We start from the raw sequence: 17756 nt of genomic DNA, 5'->3' as shown, positions 1-17756 counted from the left end.
AGGTCCGACAGACACTGGAGTCAGTATTACAGGTTAACTCCATTATTTTCATCTTGAAGTTTTTAAAAAAAAACCCTGATGAGAAAACAAACCTACAAGTCAGCTGTGCATATTGTTGGACCTGAAAATATGGAGAGGAATAGGAGACAAACAAACAATGAGAGTGGAGCAACTAAATTAGGTTATCGCTGCTCTCCAGTTTGATCTTGGAACATTGAGTGCTTTCAAGAGAAACAATCATATCCTGATAAAAATGTCAATGTAGTCTAACCCATTCCAATGATGGATTGCTGAATTAGATATTTTCAAACTTGCACTCCTTGGGACCTGAGATCACAAAACTGGAATCCTTATTATGTGGGAATGCCCATTATCAGAGATTAAGGGGGGTTACTGGAAACAAGGGCTTCAGCGAAAGGGGGGGGGGGGGGGGGGGGGGGAAGAACAGGGAGATACATAGTGACAAATATTATGAATAGAATGCCAAACAGTAAGCAGTTGAGAAACTAAAAGTGGAGTTGTATGTGACCTTTGCAATCTAACAGCAATGGTTCAAAACGCGGCTAGACAACCAAATGCTTTTATTGTTTAAGTCTAAGTGGCAGTGATACAGAAACTGGTGTCACTCCAGCCAATGTCTGACCGTCATTGCTTTTCAACAGTAAGACTGCTTTGGCACAGGGAATTCCAGAATTTAACAAAATGCCAGGAAATTAGAGTATAAACAATGCTGCAATGCACACAGGCTACAATTTCCAGAAACGTCACAAAATCTAAACTTACATTTATCTAATGACCATTTGTGTGCAATTCCAGCAGGAATTGCTGAGTTGTGATGGACAGCATAGCCATGATTAATTTTTCCCCTCCCAAAAAAAAATCAACAAGGTGAAGCTACTCTTGGGATCATTATCACCACTGAAAATGTGTTGCTGGAAAAGCAGGAATCTGAAGAAGGGCTTATGCCCGAAACATCGAATCTCCTGCTCTTTGGATGCTGCCTGACCTGCTGCGCTTTTCCAGCAACACATTTTCAGCTCTGATCTCCAGCATCTGCAGACCTCACTTTCTCCTCTATCATTATCACTACTCTTACTTAATTCAGCCAATTTAAAGCAGAGACTGATTTCCTCATTTGTATGCCTCAGTTAATCACTCAGTCTGTCAGGAGATTGGGTGGACAAAGTAGATAGAAAGAAACTGTGTGTTCTTCTTGCCCTTCCACCAGTTTTAAAGTAATTGGGAATGGAAACAAAGGTGATGTGGCATTAAACTTATAATTCAGCAAGTGGTTAGGATCAGGAATGCCTGAGATTGTGGTGGAGGCAGATTCAATTGTAGTTTTCAAAAGGGAATTGGATAAGCAATTGTCGGGGGAGAAAAAACATACAGGGTTACAGAGTAAGGGCTTGAAGTTGAAACACCTAACTTGTTGGACTAAACAAGGTAAACTACCTATTTCTGTACGCAACCATTCTACAAAACAACTAATCATTACTGTATATACTAGAGTAATAGTCAATCTCATGTAAAAGCCGACCCTAGTTATTCACAGATAACAGATCAAAGTTTATGAGTCAGTGTGCTGGCCATCATGTCCTGCTCCAGCTTTCCAGTCTGCCTGTTATACCACTCCGCTCCTGGTCTTCCAGTCTACTGACTCTGTTGTGTTCCACACTGGGTTTTCAGAATTATCTTTTTTTTTTCTAGATGATTTGTTTAGAGATCAGTTGGGCTTCTACTAATGATACAGTATGGAATTTTGACAGGCTTGAATTTCAGCCCCTCAAAAGGAGTATCCATGTAATAGTCAATTACCGTGGGCGGCACGGTGGCACAGTGGTTAGCACTGCTGTCTCACAGCGCCTGAGACCCGGGTTCAATTCCCGACTCAGGCGACTGACTGTGTGGAGTTTGCACGTTCTCCCCGTGTCTGCGTGGGTTTCCTCCGGGTGCTCCGGTTTCCTCCCACAGTCCAAAGATGTGCGGGTCAGGTGAATTGGCCATGCTAAATTGCCCGTAGTGTTAGGTAATGGAGTAAATGTAGGGGTATGGGTGGGTTTCGCTTCGGCGGGTCGGTGTGGACTTGTTGGGCCAAAGGGCCTGTTTCCACACTGTAAGTAATCTAATTTAATCTTAAGTTTAATTATTACTCGAGTACCTACAGTACTTCTAATTCATTTTAAAATATTCAATTTCAGGTCTTTTAAATTAAGTAATCATTGTGCAGATGGTCCTACTGCAACATAAAGTTCTTCTATTATTGTAATTACTGTAGGCCAAAAGCCAGGTATGAAGTAGCAACATGCTAGTTCATCCCATGAAAATATACATTCATATTTCCGATCCCAAAATAACATATTCTGGAATAACATGGCTTTAATTCCCTCAAACCGGTACACTCCAGGTCTCAGCCATGTTATCAGGGAAGGTGATGACTGAATAAGTACAGTACAAGTCATACAAGCTGCTCAATTGTACTTCTTAGTATCTTATAATATTGGCGAAAGGCTGCTCTCCATCTTGGCCAGGATAGAAAGCCAGACCCAGTAAGCAATAAAATTCCACTTTGCAAAGGACCATATACATTCTTTATTGTTTATATTTATGCAGACCAAATTTGGCATTCTGTTCTTATTTAAATATAAAAGGTTTTGTTTACAATTATTTAAAGCTCTATTTATCCTTCTTTGTCATCAGTTTGGATATATTGCCTAAATCACCAAATGAGAATGTAGCAGAGCCTCTCTGTGCTGGCTTCGCCTGAAAGAAAACACAGACAATGAATGGAGTAAATAATACATTAAATGACTCCTGTGTACATGAACAGACAAGGTTGCACATACCAAACACACACAATCAATGATACTCAAACATTTCCTCTTCAATATTACTGACTTTCCAAAGAAAAATGTTTAACTTTAGGGAGACAATTTAATTGTATAGTTTAAACAACTAAACTTCCTAAATACCTTCCTCTTTTATTATCTTCAAATGTTTTAAGAAAAATTTGATAATAACATTTCCCAGCTTATTACACTCTTCACATAACTCACAATCAGCAACACTTTCTCCTTTGATCAAACTCCTCAATTCCAGTTAATCAAGCTGGCTGCATGTATTAGTAATAATAAAACTGCTGAGAGAGTGTTGTTTTTGATTGATAGCATAAATACAGCTAAGACTGGGCACAACTGGATTAAGCACCTGATCATAAAATGTTTTCCATACAAAATGACAATCACTAATTAAAAACACATGGCTCATATCATCGATTATATAGCAAGATCTAAATCTAAAGTAGCATGATGTAGTCAATGAATGAATTTTATTTACCTTTTTTGAATGGTTAATGGTACAAAATGTTTTGTAAAGTGTGAAAACTGAACTATTTATAGGATTAAAGCTAACTAAACTGGCAAGTAGCATGTAATGGACTGGCTCATATCAACAGGACAAGGATTAGATCAATAAACAAGTAGCAAGGAAGCATATGTTAACAGGGTTAAGTTAGAAAATCATTATATATTGGACAGAGACAGCATGGACAGGAGAGGAAAGACATGATCTGTTCAGAGATTCTGTCCAGCAGGCTAGGTAAAGGTGAACCAGTGAATTTTCAAAAAGCATTCAATTATACACAGGAGAGTTCTGTGCAAAATTAGGGCTTTTAAGATTAGCATAACATATCAGCATGGTTTGACCTCACTTGGGAGCACTGTGTACAGTTTTAGTTTCCTAATTATACCCACCCAAAAGACAGTGCAACAAAGATTCAACAGAGTTGGTCCTAGGATGAAGGCATTATCCTAAATGGAAAGCTTGAGTAGACTGAGCTATATTCCTTCTGTTTTGGAATAATAACCTCATTGAAACATCTGAAATTCTCAAGGAGTTTGGTTGGGTAAATATTGAGAAGGGACTGCACCCAAACTGGTCAGTCTTGAACTATGGGTCAGTTTCTGGAAAAAGGGACAGCCATTTCAGATGGAGATAAGAAATTTCTTCACTTAGAAGGGTTCTGAATCTTTGAAAGTTGTGAATGCTCAGTTTTTCAGGAAAGATTGACAGACTTTTAAATACTAAAGGAATGAGGGAGATGAATGATGCAGAAAAGTGGAGTTCAGCACAAGTTCTGCCCTGATCTCAATGGATGGCACAACAGGCTTCAAGATCCAAGGACCTGCTTCTACTACTTCTTATGGTGATTATCAAATATTAACGAAACAAGCAAGCAAGATAAACCGAAAAATGAAAACAATGGGGACAGTCTTAATTCATAAAATATTTGTAGGTTGACAGCTTCGGTTTCGCACCCTGGCTTACTTTACTATTAGTTTAGTCAGTTTCATGATAGGCAGTTTTGGTTAAAATTGCTCCCAATGTTTGTTTTTAAATACTTTGGGTCTATTTGTTGATTTCACATCAAACTGGTCCCTATTGCTGGCACTGTTCCTCCCAGGTAAGAGGACAGGTGTTGCAATCTGCATGGGGGTTTCTTAACAGAAGCAGCTTTTCTCTACATAACGTGTGAACATGGAAGGAACTGCAGATGCAAACTTGTTGCCTAACCACTGCAGTTGCTAGTTATTTAAGCTACAATCACAGAGCTTTAAGGCATGTACTCTTTTCACAATTAGCAGTTTGTTAGCAGCAGTTAAAACACTACCACGATAGTCCGGTACATTGAAATATTTAGTTGACTCTGTCATGTTTTCTCACTCACTGATTTAAGAGTGACAAAACAGGCAGACAAATAGCAAATTAAATTTAATGCAGATAAGTGTTTTGCATTGCACTTTGATTAGATGACTAAGGAGAGGCTATATAAATAAGATGGATCAATTCTAGCAGTGGTGAAGCCTGGGAAGGGGATGGGGGTATAATGCATTGCGTTGAATGTGGCAAGATGAAATGGTTGATTTTAAAATTAGTGCAATCATTCCTAACTCAATTTTTATAGTTAAAAATCATGCAACACCGAGTTACAGTTCAACAGGTTTATTTGAAAGCACAAGCTTTTGGAGCACTACTCCTTCATCAGATAACTCGTTAGACAACTCAGGTAACTCCAAAAGCTTGTACTTTCAAATACACCTGTTGAAATATCACTTGGTGTTGTGTGATTTTTAACTTCGTCCACCCTAGTCCGACACTGGCACCTCCACATTATAATTATTGTAAGTCACTGGCTAGGACCAGAATGGCGTCTATTTCTGGTCCCAAACTTTACAAAGAATGTCCACACTTTACAAGTATTATTTGTAATCTACATACCTGAGACTCATGGGGTTTCCAGCCAATCATGTACAGAATCTGAAATGTTGCTGGCACCGACCCATCATCATTTCCATACATTTCTTCAGAGACAGACAAAAGGCAGTGCGTTTCAACGTGATTATTACATACATTCAAGTGTTTCTTTAGAATAAAATCAGAAGTCACAGAAGTCATAGTCTAATAGGTTTATTTGAAATCACAAGCTTTCAGAGCGCTGCTCCTTTGTCAAGTGAATGTCAAATAAACCTGTTGGACTACAACCTGGTGTCGTATGGCTTCTGATTTTGTCCACCCCAGCCCAATACCAGCACCTCCACATCATGGCTACTTTAGAATAGATAGCAACAAATTGAAACCATTGCTGGCAAGCTCAGGAGGATAGTTAGTAAACCTCAAAAATAATGGCAAGTTCACAACTCATGCTGTTATTAGTATGGGGTATGGCCAGCAAGTTAAAGGAGAGGGACATGCTGTGTGATCAGTCACCCCACTTTGCTGACTGATTTACACTGTTTCATCATCTGCTTTGCACAATGGCAGCCCGCCCTCTACTATCCTATTAGTGATCTAATTTTATCAATATATGTCTTTGGATGAAGGTAAAATTGTAGTATTTCAATTAGAAAAATTCACAGGTTGGATCAAATGCACTATCTAATATTCGGATATGCACAAAAATATTTTAAGTGAACACCCAGATGAAACTGTTGGATTTAAAAAGTATATGGGAAAGAATACTTTGTGTAAATTACTCCAAATTAACCAGTTTTAGTTTTGAGAACTAAAGCTTAGCTTTATTGTCGTTATCCAATGAAGGCTTACCACTTAAGTCTCTCAGCTCAGGTCTAATTAAAAAGCACTTCCAATAAAAGCGACATAGCCTTTCCTGTCCTGCATATGGATCAGGACCCATGCAAGCAATTTCAGTCTTCACTTTAACCTACAATTTCAGCCAAGTATCAAGTACTGTATCATTGCAGGCAAGCAAAATGCAGTCAAGCTTATTTCATTGCAATTTTTAAAAAATTGCAAAGTTTCACTTGATGAAGAGAAAATGAAGAGTTCTTCTAATTGAACTACAACTTTAAACCAAAGTTATTTTCACAATTTGATTTTGTTACTGATAATTTGTGGAACCACTAATAAACAACCTATGTTTCAATTCAATTTGAACTCTAAACTCTCAGGGTCTCACCTTTGTAAACTGCTGCAGCTGCCAGCATCGTGTCCCTGTGCAACAAAGGTTTCCTGGACCAAGCACAATTGCTCTCCCCCATACCTTAAAATTCAAAGTGAATACAATAAGTTAGACTTTAAAAAGAAAATTCTCATCAAGTTTCCAGCATAGGCATGATGGGCCAAGTGGCCTATTTGTCCTGTTTCATTCCACAATTGTCTTCAGTGTCGGTGTGTTGGTATACCTCAACTGAAATGGTTCACAATAGTTCATGGAGAGCAATAAACAGAAAGCTGTTTCATCGATTTTTAGCAACTTCTGTTGAATTTACTCTTTGTAATTATATTTTTAGAGAATATTTCAGAAGTTAAATTTCAAATGACCGAAGTCCTCAATTACACTGATCCTGTCACTAAATCAGTTTGCCTTTAAGTTGTAACAGTGTGAACAAATCTATACCTACCTTGCAAGTCCTCCATTACTTCAAAGATTCCTGGATAATTGACCAGGATCTCATCAATGTCCTGTACGAAATGAACAAATGCAGTTTAATATAAAACCCTTCTTTTTGCTGTAATACTAATATTTAAATAACTGAACCAATCAACTCATATTCTTCCCTTTTCAGTTTCCTAATTTCACAAGGCCAAACAATAATTGTTTAATGTCTGACTAATCTAGAAGCGCAGGCCAGAGGTTCACTTTCGTCCTCAGTTTAAGCTGAAAGTCCACTGTTTTCTGTTGATGACGAACTCAAACTCACTCACTACCAGCAGACAGTACAAAAATGATTTAGTTTATTTATGGGTATACAGTTGTCACTTATGCAAGTAAGGGGCTATTGATTAGCTAACAAAGTTTAATAAGACACAGCATTAATCTGATGGGGTTAACAAAGGGTTCTTCATCTCAGCAAGTTCTTCATCTTACCACCAGGGATGAGACGACATTAACAAAGATGAGCCATTTTATTCTTGACAGTTGGAAGAAATAACACTATCAGAAGTCAAAGGCCATTTCTCTTGTCTATCTTCTTGGCCAGTGAATCAAGGTGGTACGTGATGAAAAAAGTAGGAAACCACTTTTAGCTGCAAAGCAGTTACAGCAGCTAAAAAAGTATTGTATGAATCGCTCAACATCTCAATTTGTTACACAATTTTTCATAATTAGCAGTGATTTAGTTTGACGTACCACGGTTAGCATAGTAAATCCTGCTTGCGCCAAAAGATTTCCCAAGTCTGTAACAGCAGTAAATGGTGATACGTGGGGTGCAAATCCTCCTTCACGCTCCAGTTCTGCCAGCTGTAGAGAGCAACGAAGTTCATACAGCGTCTCCCCTCCCAACATGGCACCAACGAACACTCCATCTGCTTTCAAGGAAGAATGAATCTGCAAAGTGCCGAATAATCAATGTAAACAGTACAGGCACCACAGCTGAGAAAACTACAAGCCAGCAAAGTGCATGTCAGTGAAGGTTTTAACTAGATATCCTCACCCAACAATTCTGTAATTCTGGGCTACAAGATTATGAGAAATTAAAACAAACTTGTTCAACATCGTTCCTGTGGAATCTCCTAATGTATCTAATCATTCCGAAACAGATAATCCCTGTTTAACACTGCCCTGTTTACTGTTATTTTGCTTGGGTGTTAGTTTATTTTCAGGATCTGTTTCCGAGAGTTATGTTGCTAATTTCAGTTTTGAACTTCACTGTATCATCCCAAATCAAAGTCATCTCACTAGGAAGGTCGGAATGTGGATATAAATTGTGACAACCGGCCCGATAAAACTTGATGTTGCACTGACAATTAATAATTGTAATTGCTGAATCACAAACACAACCAGAAATTGTGATTTTGAAAATGTTGTTTACATCAATTCAAATGTACTTCTATAGGTCAACTCTGAATTTAAATATAACTGTTTTATAAAGCTGTGGCATTGAAAATATCCCAGATAAAATTCTGAATTGCAGATATTTTATCTTTTAGTTATTTTTGGTGTTATTGTCACTTATAAATAACATTACCATTGATTCTAAATGATTTTCATTGAATATTCTTTTACTTGTAAAGAATATTGTTTTCCAGTGAGATTTTTCATTGATCCATGAGATGTAGGTGTCTACGACTAAGCCAGCATTTACTGACCATCCCCAAGTGTCCTGGAGAAGGTAGTGGCTTGCTGCCTTCTTGAGCCACTGCAGTCCTTGAGGTTAGGAACACACAGTGTTGTTTGGAAGATTGGGCTGAGGACATCCTCTGAGGAACTCTTGCAGAGGTATCCTGGATTGATTTCCAACCATCACAATCATCTTCCTTTGTGCTTAATATGAATCACGCCAGGGGAACATTTTCACCTAGATTTCTGTTGACTCCAATTTTGCTAGGGCTCCTTGATGCCATACTCAATTAAATGCTGCCTTGACATCAAGGGCAGTCACTCTCACCTCACCCCTAGAATTCAACTCTTTAGTCCATGTTTAAACCAAAGTTGCAATATGGATAAGAGCTGAGTGGCTCTGGCAGAACTGAAATCAAGTGACAGTGAGAAGGTTATTCCTTTCCCAGTGTCACTTAATAGCACTAATGATCAACTCTCCCATCAGTTTTCTGACATCAAAAGTTGATTGGGCAGTAATTAGCCAGGTTGGATTTGTCCTGTTTTTGTGCTCAGGACATACCTAGGCAACTTCCCTCATTTTCAGGTGGACACCAGTGTTGTAGCTGTTGGAGCAGCTTGATTAGGGGGTTGGCCCCAGTTCTGTGCCACAAGCCTTCAGTACAATCACTGCAGAGTTGTTATAGCCAATAGCATTTTCAGAATCCAGTATCTTCAGCTGTTTTTTTTAAAAAATAGCACATGGAACGAATTGAATTTTCGATGGCTAGCATCTGTGATGCGGGGAGCTTGGGAAGAGACCTGAAGACAGATATGACACTTCAGCTTTACCTTTTGCATTGATGTGCTGGACTCTCCAATCATTGAAACTGGGATATTAGTGGAGCCTCCTCCACTTTCAGTGAATTACCTCATTGTCCACTACCATTCACCACTTGATTTGACAATATTCAGAACTGAGAGCGTGATTAAGTGGGAAAGTGGAGTTGAGGAGTATCATATCAGTCATGATCACAATGAATGAAAGAATATTCCTGATGGGTCGATGGCACTTCTGCTCCAAATCTTGTGACATAAGCAAGAACACCTGCTTCTGACCCCAGTCACCAAGAAACTTTTTAACTAAACTGAAATAATTGCACATCTTAGACTCTGTTAAGCTCATGGTTTTACATTTTTTCTCCCCAATAATAAGTTGCCACTGAATAAATATACTTACATTAACACTCCAGGAAGCAGTACATGGCTAAAAACCATGATTCTCGTTAAGAATGACAGAGTTAATTTGTAAACCCCTTCACAAAAATTGATAAACATCCATATGCCACTCAGTTAAAATTTAAACTATAATAGATGTAATTCACACACTTTTCACTATAATTTATAAATGTGATTATTCATGCATTTTCAATTGTAATGTATAAACATTGTATCCACAGTGAAAAAGCAGACAAATGAAGATCAGGATTATCGGGTCAGCCACAATCTCACTGAATGCCAGAGCGACTCGATGGGCTGAATGGCCAGCTCTGCTTTATTATGGTCTTAGAATTTTTGAATAGACAATAAAGTTGAACTGAACTGAATAGATCGAGTTCCAGTCTCCTAACATTCATAATTTACAAACCTTATCCCGTTTAAATTTCTTGATGGACTAGCTCTTCCTGTAACTGCTTCCAGTCCTAAACCCACTTCCCCATGAGGACGTATACCTTATACTATGGCCTCTTTATTTTTCCCTCCCTTCCTTGGATACCATCATTCCTTCCATGCACCTCTATGCAAAATCTTGATTTTGTCTAAGCTTTCATTCATATCTCAAACAGGTTTCCCTCTTTGAATCATTGTGAACAACTTGTTAAACTTGATATACATCACACTGTTATTTTAACAGCCCACCCTATTAGAGTGGTCACTTCTCTTTCTTACCACAAATGTGAAACCTTGTCCAAACCATAGTTAGATGCACAGCCAACTGTGTATTTTTTTATCAAAACAGACAGAATCCTAAAACAATACCATTTCAGGAAAGTAAAATGTGTGAGACCACTTTCACAGATGTGTTCTCCTGCTGACAAATACAAAATATGAAGAATGGTTGTCCGTATGTGCATTCCCTTTTGGGAAAAGTGAAAGCACTATCCCAGGAAACTAATGTTAGATGATAAGTGGACTGAATGTTTATTCAAATCAAATAAAGATGAATGATTTTGTTCACAGATGTAACAAATAGAAAACATTGGGCTATAACATCATTATATGGTTTGTCAGAATATACTCAAGGCCAAAACGTTACTTCTGTCACTTTCTACGCTTCATTGCTGCATGCAAATGGATCGTAATTATAGATTGTTGTTTTCGAGATTATAACACAAGTAACATAATGAAGGCTGCTTATACAGAACTGAATATGTTCATACAAAAAAGATTGATCTCTTGGAAACACTGAAATTACAATTACAAAATCATGTTATTAAGATTACCTATTAACCACGACTTTCAAAACCAACATTAGTTAAGCAATAAAAGTATGGTCAATTTGTTTTGGATCTTCTCATTTGGGGAAGGTAATCTCACCTGTTTGAATGCACGAGGGAGGTCATTAACCCAATGCAAACTGGAAATAAGAGAAACAGATTTTAATAAACATTGTTTTCAATCTTCTCAATTACAAGTAATCTGGGATGAATTTGGTTTTCAATTGTCTATCAACTGAAATCAAATGCTTTTGTAAAATTGAAATCTATATCCTTTGCAAATCACACCTCCATCTTTGAAGATGCAGAGGCGATCTTATTGAAATATATAAGAGCTTGACAGGTTAAACACAGAGGTTGCTTCCCCTGATGGGAGAGTCTGGGACTGGAACGGACACTCTCAGAATTAAGGGGCATCAATTTAAAATAGAGATGAGGAGGAATTTCTTCTCTCAGATGAGTTTCAGTTTCTTTGGAATCCCATGCGACCCAGAACGGTGGTGCCATAGTCTTTATGTATATTTAAGGCTGAGACAGATGTATTTGTGATCAATTGAGGAATCATGGGTTACTGCGAAAGTGCAGGAATATGGACTTGAGGAGTATCTGATCAGCCATTATTCTATTGAATGGTGGAATAAGCTTGAGGAACAAACAGCCTAACCCTTTCCTATTTCTTGTGATCTTGATTGCACAGTATTATGTCAACACTCTATCATAAGGATTTAACTATACCCATGGGAACCAGTCAGTTGTTTTTACTCAGTTTGCTGAGGTTGTTCAAAAATCACACTTCATGTACCTTAAACTGCTAAGAATTAGGTCAAATGTGTTTTCCTTGAAGGGAAGAAACTCTTCATCTGCTAAGACACGATAGGTAGGAATTTCAGTCTCAACTGGATGTTTCTGTAAAACAACATTTACCACAAGTTACGAAATTAGAACTGTCCAACTGGTACAGTTATTAAGGGAACAAACCTGCACCATACAATTAACACTATTCCAATTTCTACACAGTTCCTTCCTTGAAAACTTGCACTGCCTGATTGATATTATGTAACTACAAAGCTGAAAAACGTTTTTATTTAATTTAAGAGCTCCCGTCTCACTGAGGAGGCCTCAGATCAATACAAATCCAGTAATCTGCTTTGAAAACACTGCTCGTTTTTTGTCAACTGTGACAAATTCCACCACAGCAGCTGAGACAATCCACGACATTCTAAAACAATTAAAACAAACAGTGATGGTCTAGTGATATTGCCACTGGTAATCCAGAGACCCTGCTGACGTTCTGCAATCCAGGTTTAAATCCCACCATGACAGATTGCGGAATTTGAACAAAATATATCTGGAATTAAGAGTCTAACGATGATGGTGACACTGTTCATTGTTGGAAAAAATCTATCTGGTTCAGTAATGTCTTTGAGGAAAGATAATTCCATCCTTATCTGGTCTGGCCTACGTGTGACTCCACAGCTGATAAATTAGAGATGAACAATAAATGCTGCACTAGCAGTGAATGAATATGAAAGCTTTCTATTTTGTACCTCCTTAATTTCTTTAAACTAATAATTCTTGGGCTCAGTATTCCAGAAGCTTGGTCATTGCTTCCAACAGTATAGTGGGGAGCAGTAGGCCTGTGAACTGGCGCAGAGATCAAAACAGCCTTTGTTTCCAATTTAACAATGGGAAAGAGGAAGATAATGACTTTGTTTGCAAGTTGAGAGAAAATATTCCCTTCAGTTTAGAAGTCATATGTTTACAGTGAATGTCTCGACATCAAAAGGACTGCACTAGTTCGAGAAGCTTGGCTCACCACCGCATTGTCAAGGACAAAAAGAAATGGGAAATAAACGCTAGTCCTAGCCAGTGAAGGCAATACCTTCTGAATGAAATCACAATTGAGGGTATAATCGTTATACATTTCACTAAACTGAGTAAAACACAGCATAAAGAAATCCGTTGGTGTACTTACCAAAACATTCTCTGCAATATCAACTTGAACCAGCGTTTGAACTGTTTCCTGAAATGAAACAAATAGAAAACTCAAACTAAATTTTTCTTTTACACAGAATTACTCCAACCTATTCATTGTTCTGAATACTAGGTTCCGTTAGGGGTATCTGAATTTCTGTGAACTATAAGGGTTTTATGCAATTGACAAAAAGAGACCGAAATATAAATTTAGATTCTCAGATGTAAGAAATGTTTCAGTTTTAGAAGAATGAGTCATAGAGTTGTGCAGCACAGAAACAGACCTTCGGTCCAACTTGTCTGTGCTGACCAGGTATCCTAAATTAATTTCATCCCATCTGCCAGCATATGCCCCATATCCCTCTAAACCCTTCCTACTGACACACCCATCCAGATGCCTTTTAAATGTTGTAAACGTACCAGCCTCGTCCACCTCCTTTTGGCAGTTCATTCCACACACACCACCCTCTGCATGAAAATGTTGTCCCTTAGGTTTCTTTGAAATCTTTCTCCTCTCACCTTGTATTTATGACCTCTAGCTTTTTTTTTGGGAGGGTGGGGGGATGCTATTTACCCTCTCCATGCCCCTCATGATTTTATAAACCTCTACGGTCACTCCTCAGACTCCGACACTCCAGAGAAAACAGCCCTAGCTTATTCAGCATCTTCCCATAGCTCAGACCCTCCAACCCCACCAACATCCTTGTAAATCTTTTCTGAACCCTTTAAAGTTTCACAAGGCCCTACCGATAGGAGGGAGACCAGATCTGAACGCAGTATTCCAAAAATGGCCGAAACAATGTTCAAGAGTTTGATTCATTTATGGTCACATAGAGATAGGCTGGTGTAATATTAGACACCCTGACTAAACCAGAGTTTAATGGCAGTGTTGCAGCTCAGGACAGTTCATACAAAGACATAATACGTGGAGAATTACAGAAGTCTGATACCACAAAAAATTGTGCAGAACTTCTGATGTAAGAACTAGAAAGTTAAAGTGTGATATCAGGTGGAGTTCAAATTTAACTCAGAAACCAGCCTAAACTGTACCAACCAGCAAGCACAACTACATCACATATCATTTTGGAAGGCTGTAATAACCCAACTGCTCATATTTTCTAACTCTAAGAGCTACCAATTTTAAACCATTTTTCAATACAGGAAAAAGGGGAAACTCTAATATGGTATGTGATTTAAATAGGCGCCATTGGAGTGCAGTGTATAGCATTCTGACTCTGAGCCAGAAGCTCTGGGTTCCAGTCCAATGGCCAAGGAAGGTGTGATCATTATGTAGCCAAGTAGATCAACTTTCAACTTGCAAATGCTACCAACACATGTCAGTGCAGTCGCGGTCAGGAAGAGTGGGCAAGCCATCTCCCCGGTTATCCCGATCAGCCTTGTGATGGAAAGAACTTTGAAGTATCTTGCTTCAGATTGGTGGTGACATCACGGGATTTGATCCCTAGTCTGCCTGGATAGATTTGGGACCTGGCTCTTTGCCCTTCCTGTGGTGGGGGTCACAGCACTGTGGGTCAGACCTTCTTTTGGTCAAGAGAACTAAAGATGATACAACTTAAAACCAGATCTGCAATGAGAATGAACATTTATACATCTCCTTCAGATTTAAAATAAAGTATTTGCCACCATCTGAGCTAATGTTACCTTGTTTAGATTTTCTGCTATATAGCCTTTTCCACAACCAATGTCCAATGCAAGGGGGAAAGTTCTAAAGCAAAACAAAATGAAATCACACATACATAAAATTTCCAACATGCTTCTGCATAAAATTGTGCTAGCATTTGAACTGGAAGACAGAGAAAGATGAGAAGGTTGAGCACACTGCAGATATACAAAATACCGAACTAGTCACGACTGAAGAGATAATACAATGATGTCATACTTACCTTACAATATCAAAAACACGGTCCACAACTCTGCTTCCAACCTGCACAATTGCAAAATTATTGTGATCTAGAGGATATAAAAAGATAGCTCATGACTGCAACTTAAATATAAAGAAACAGTTTGCTTCATAATTGATCAGCCATGATCTAACTGAATGGTAGAACCAGACTCGAGGGGCCAAATGGCCTGTTCCTCTCTTACAGGCTTCATCCAGTAAATCCCATCCCCCTCACCTCCCCCAGGTTTTCGTAAAAGGCGTAGGTGCAAGTGTGTCTCCGTCTCCCCATCCCCTACCTACTCCCTGCAAACAGATAATTTTGTTTCCTCTGGTGATCTCTCAAATTAGAAGCTTTGAAGGTCAGGCACTTTCCAACCGAATATTTATTATCTGCTTCCGGAGTGTATAAAATAGGAGTTAAGGCTAGACCTGGCAGAACAAACGCAATGGATCAAATAGCCTACTCCTCACCCTATTCCTTACAGACTTATTTTCAGTTATGATCAGTACAACATCAAAACTAGAGTCATATTTTAAGCAGAATAGCCCAAAGGTATCAAAGAGTCAAACAACTTGCATTTACATAATGCCTTTAACAGAATGAAATATCACAGGAACATTACGACAAAATATGACATCATGCTATATAAGGATTTAGTCAAAAGGCAGACTATTGTTTAAATAGACAGAGAGAGGCTCTCAAAGAGCAAACAGCCATCTGGTTGTTCTTCTGAATATCACATAAATTTAACTTACAAGCACAACAAGGGTTTAATAAAGCAAAAGGAATTTTGCTTTCCAATGTGAGGGAACTGGATATTAAAACAATGAGAAAGTCTTGTTCCAGCTGTACAAGGTGTTGGTACGGCTGTATCTGCAGCATGTGCACAGTTTAGATCCTTGTGTTTAAAACTCAACATATTGACATTGGAGGAGCTCAAAATAGATTCACTAGGTTGGGATGAATGGGTTAACTTATCCAGAAAGGCTAAACAGGTTAGGTCTTTATTCATTACAATTTAAAAGAATGAGGGATGATCTCATTGAAACATACAAGTATTGGAGTGGGCTTGATACATAGGTGTTGAGAATTTCCACTAGTGGGGTAATCTCAAATCACAGAACATAATTACAGTTGTTGTGGTTCTGTTCGCCGAGCTGGAAGTTTTTGTTGCAAACGTTTCATCCCCTGGCTAGAAGACATCATCAGTGCTCTGGAGCCTCCTGCGAAGCGCTTCTTTGATGTTCCTTCCGGTATTTATAGTGGTCTGTCCTTGCCGCTTCCGGGTGTCAGTTTCAGCTGTCCGCTGTAGTGGTTGGTATATTGGGTCCAGGTCGATGTGTTTGTTGATGGAGTTTGTGGATGAATGCCATGCCTCTAGGAATTCCCTGGCTGTTCTCTGTCTGGCTTGCCCTATGATAATAGTGTTTTCCCAGTCAAATTCATGTTGCTTGTTGTGGAATTGTTGGGCCAAAGGGCCTGTTTCCACACTGTAGGGAATCTAATTTAAAACTGAGATGAGAAAGAATTTCTTCTTGTAGAGGATAATTAATGTCTGGAATTCTCTACACCAGACAATTGTGGAGGTAGATAACAGGAAGTATTTAAAAAGGAGGCAGATAGATTTTTAAAAAAATTGCAGGATTGAGGGCTATAAGAAAGAGGCTTAGAAGCTAGGGCAGATCAGTCAGGGTTTGATTGGCTACTGCTGTTTCTATTTCTACTCCTTTTTGGACAGTGTGACCAAAATCTAGGTCAAGAAGGCAGACTTTAATGAGTGCCTTAAAGGGGGAGAGCGAATCTCAGTGCTGCGGGACCATACAGCTGAAGGTATACCCCTTAATGAAGTGTCTGAAATCAGGGAGGCTGAAGGGGCCAGAAAGAGAACAACGCAGGGGTTTTGGGTCTGGAAGAGGTGCTACAGACAGGGAAGAACAAGGCTACGGAGGGATTTGAGGAGAATTTTACAATTGAGACCAATGGGGATCAATGAGGGTTAAAAGGTGATGAAAGGCACACAGGATGACGGCATATGATTCCAGATCTGTAGGAGACTGACTCAATTCTTTTAACTGCCATCTGACAAAGCTGAGTGACAACTGAAGGGCAATTAGGGTTTGGACTCTTAATACTGACCAAACCAATAATGTCTACATTACACAAACGAATGAAGTGATGAGATCCCAATGAATGGCAGGAACAGGTCAGAGGGGCTAAATGGCCTCATTTCTAATGAATGAGTGAGAAGAGATATTTCAGCCATAGCTTACACCAAGCAAGCAACTTGTACTATTGGTTTTAAATGTTACTTAATGTTGTAAAACGTGGTGATTTATTAAAGTGCAAACCTCCTCTTTCAGGTAATCATATTTTCCGCTTTCGGGGAGGGAGGACGCCCAGTTTTTCTGCCGCCGTTTCATCTTTCTGTCAAACACGTTCATCGGGCTGTCCAATCTCGATGACCAAGGCCGCCACCCGGTGGAGCGGGCGATGCTCCCGGAGCCCGGAGGATGGCCGAGGCTGGAGAAAAACAAGAGGCACCGGTCATACCCGGCGGGCCAGCGGCGGAGGCGGCAGGGAATCCCGTTCATCTATCCCCAGGGCGCCGACTGAAAGGGGGGGGGTGTAAAGGCCGTGGAAAGCGTGACGGTAGCAGTAGCGTCCTTCCCTCTGCCCTTGCTCTCCGGGAGCTGCGACCGGATGTAGACTCGCCCGAGCCTCCCTGCCGACTGGAAGGAGCTGAGGATGCCAGCACAGCGCATGCGCCTGGCGACCCCGACCGAACCATTCACCCCGGATAGGAGAGGGGGGTTTTTCGGGGAG

At 39.4% G+C, this 17756-nt stretch overlaps 1 protein-coding gene across 2 annotated transcripts; it reads right to left on the bottom strand.

Moving 5' to 3' along the window:
- Positions 1–766: 766 nt before the first annotated feature.
- Positions 767–17652, bottom strand: ndufaf5 (NADH:ubiquinone oxidoreductase complex assembly factor 5). 2 transcript variants are annotated; one of them, XM_060831089.1, is made up of 11 exons: positions 17282–17652; positions 14934–14974; positions 14692–14755; positions 13031–13078; positions 11858–11961; positions 11156–11195; positions 7649–7846; positions 6921–6981; positions 6476–6559; positions 5278–5360; positions 767–2763 (listed from the first exon to the last, which is right to left on the bottom strand). In XM_060831089.1, the coding sequence occupies exons 1-11, from the start codon at positions 17522–17524 to the stop codon at positions 2677–2679; spliced, it is 1053 nt and encodes a 350-aa protein (XP_060687072.1). In that variant the 5' UTR covers positions 17525–17652; the 3' UTR covers positions 767–2676. The 2 variants fall into 2 exon arrangements, with proteins under 2 accessions (XP_060687072.1, XP_060687073.1); XM_060831090.1 differs by lacking the exons at positions 13031–13078; positions 14692–14755; positions 14934–14974; positions 17282–17652 and having other exon boundaries at positions 7649–7824; positions 11858–11877.
- Positions 17653–17756: the final 104 nt, after the last annotated feature.

Source organism: Hemiscyllium ocellatum, chromosome 10 (assembly GCF_020745735.1).
Source record: "Hemiscyllium ocellatum isolate sHemOce1 chromosome 10, sHemOce1.pat.X.cur, whole genome shotgun sequence".
In the NCBI taxonomy this organism is placed as follows: domain Eukaryota; kingdom Metazoa; phylum Chordata; class Chondrichthyes; order Orectolobiformes; family Hemiscylliidae; genus Hemiscyllium; species Hemiscyllium ocellatum.
This window is presented reverse-complemented; position numbering and strand designations above follow the sequence as displayed.